Here is a 1042-nt window from a genome sequence, read left to right as displayed (position 1 = left end):
CCGCCAATCAAACACACATTCTCTATGTGTTTGTGTAGGCTCAATGAGCGCCTTTTGGGTCCACATGAGTACGCAAACTATCGATGTCACGTCGACTATATCGAACTGCGTGTAAGTTCAAGTGCACGTCGGACTTGGGGAACGAAGTATTTTTGTTGATGTTTAGGTATATTTTTTGTGCTTTCGTCTGCATCTATCAAGGTACATTCAAATGGCTTTGATTTGATATGTAGTATAGGTATTTCAATAGAGGTATATGAGTGTCTTGTAACTGTGTGCATGTATTCTTTCCTATTAGAACATATTTGTATATACGTGCACATACGTTTCATGTTTATGGAAATCAACGCAAATGTCTTTAAACGCCCGTATACACAGGGACATACATGCATGGGCTGATATATGCCTAGAAGTACAGATCCATACACTCGTTTGCGTATGTATTCGAGAGTAGGCGAATAGTTGATCTACACTGAATAATACTGGCACATATGTACGCTGGCACATGTTTTTAAGCCTCAAATTGGGTACCGTATTGAGCTATTGGTTCTAGCATGCAGTCCGACGGTTCCGTCTGTATAGGTATTCAGCGACAAGTAACTCACTCTGTCCAGCGACGCACACTGTGCTCAACGCGGTTTGTTCTCCCTATCAGCAATCGATGACCTACAGACCAAACTCGCCAAAAGCACGTGTGAAATCAATAACTTGAGAGACAGTGGTGAGAAACTACGCCAGGAGAAGAAGGATGGCACCCAAACACTGCAGGAGATGATGATGAAGTTCGAGGTGGCCGAGAAGGATGTATTGAAGTGGAAGAGTGATACAGAATCATCTCGTGTACAGGTTAGCGATACTTGCTTGCCAAGAATTATGTGTATCCGGTAGTGTTGTGCTGTAGCCTAATTCGATATTTGGTGTAGCTCTATTGAATATATACACAGCCGCATGTATGTAGTATATATATATATATATATACATATATATATATATATATATATATATATATATATGTGTGTTATATATATATTATTATATATAT

General features: G+C 39.4%; 1 protein-coding gene across 1 annotated transcript in view; it reads left to right on the top strand.

The window, feature by feature from the left end:
• SARC_09928 (hypothetical protein) overlaps nt 1-1042 on the top strand; it is a 15740-nt gene that overhangs the window by 3358 nt on the left and 11340 nt on the right. The window contains exon 4 of the mRNA XM_014296040.1: nt 656-846. Coding sequence (XP_014151515.1) covers nt 656-846 — 191 coding nt within the window. The remainder of the gene's footprint in view (nt 1-655; nt 847-1042) is intronic.

This window comes from Sphaeroforma arctica (assembly GCF_001186125.1).
Source record: "Sphaeroforma arctica JP610 unplaced genomic scaffold supercont1.1084, whole genome shotgun sequence".
Lineage (NCBI taxonomy): Eukaryota > Ichthyosporea > Ichthyophonida > Sphaeroforma > Sphaeroforma arctica.
This window is presented reverse-complemented; position numbering and strand designations above follow the sequence as displayed.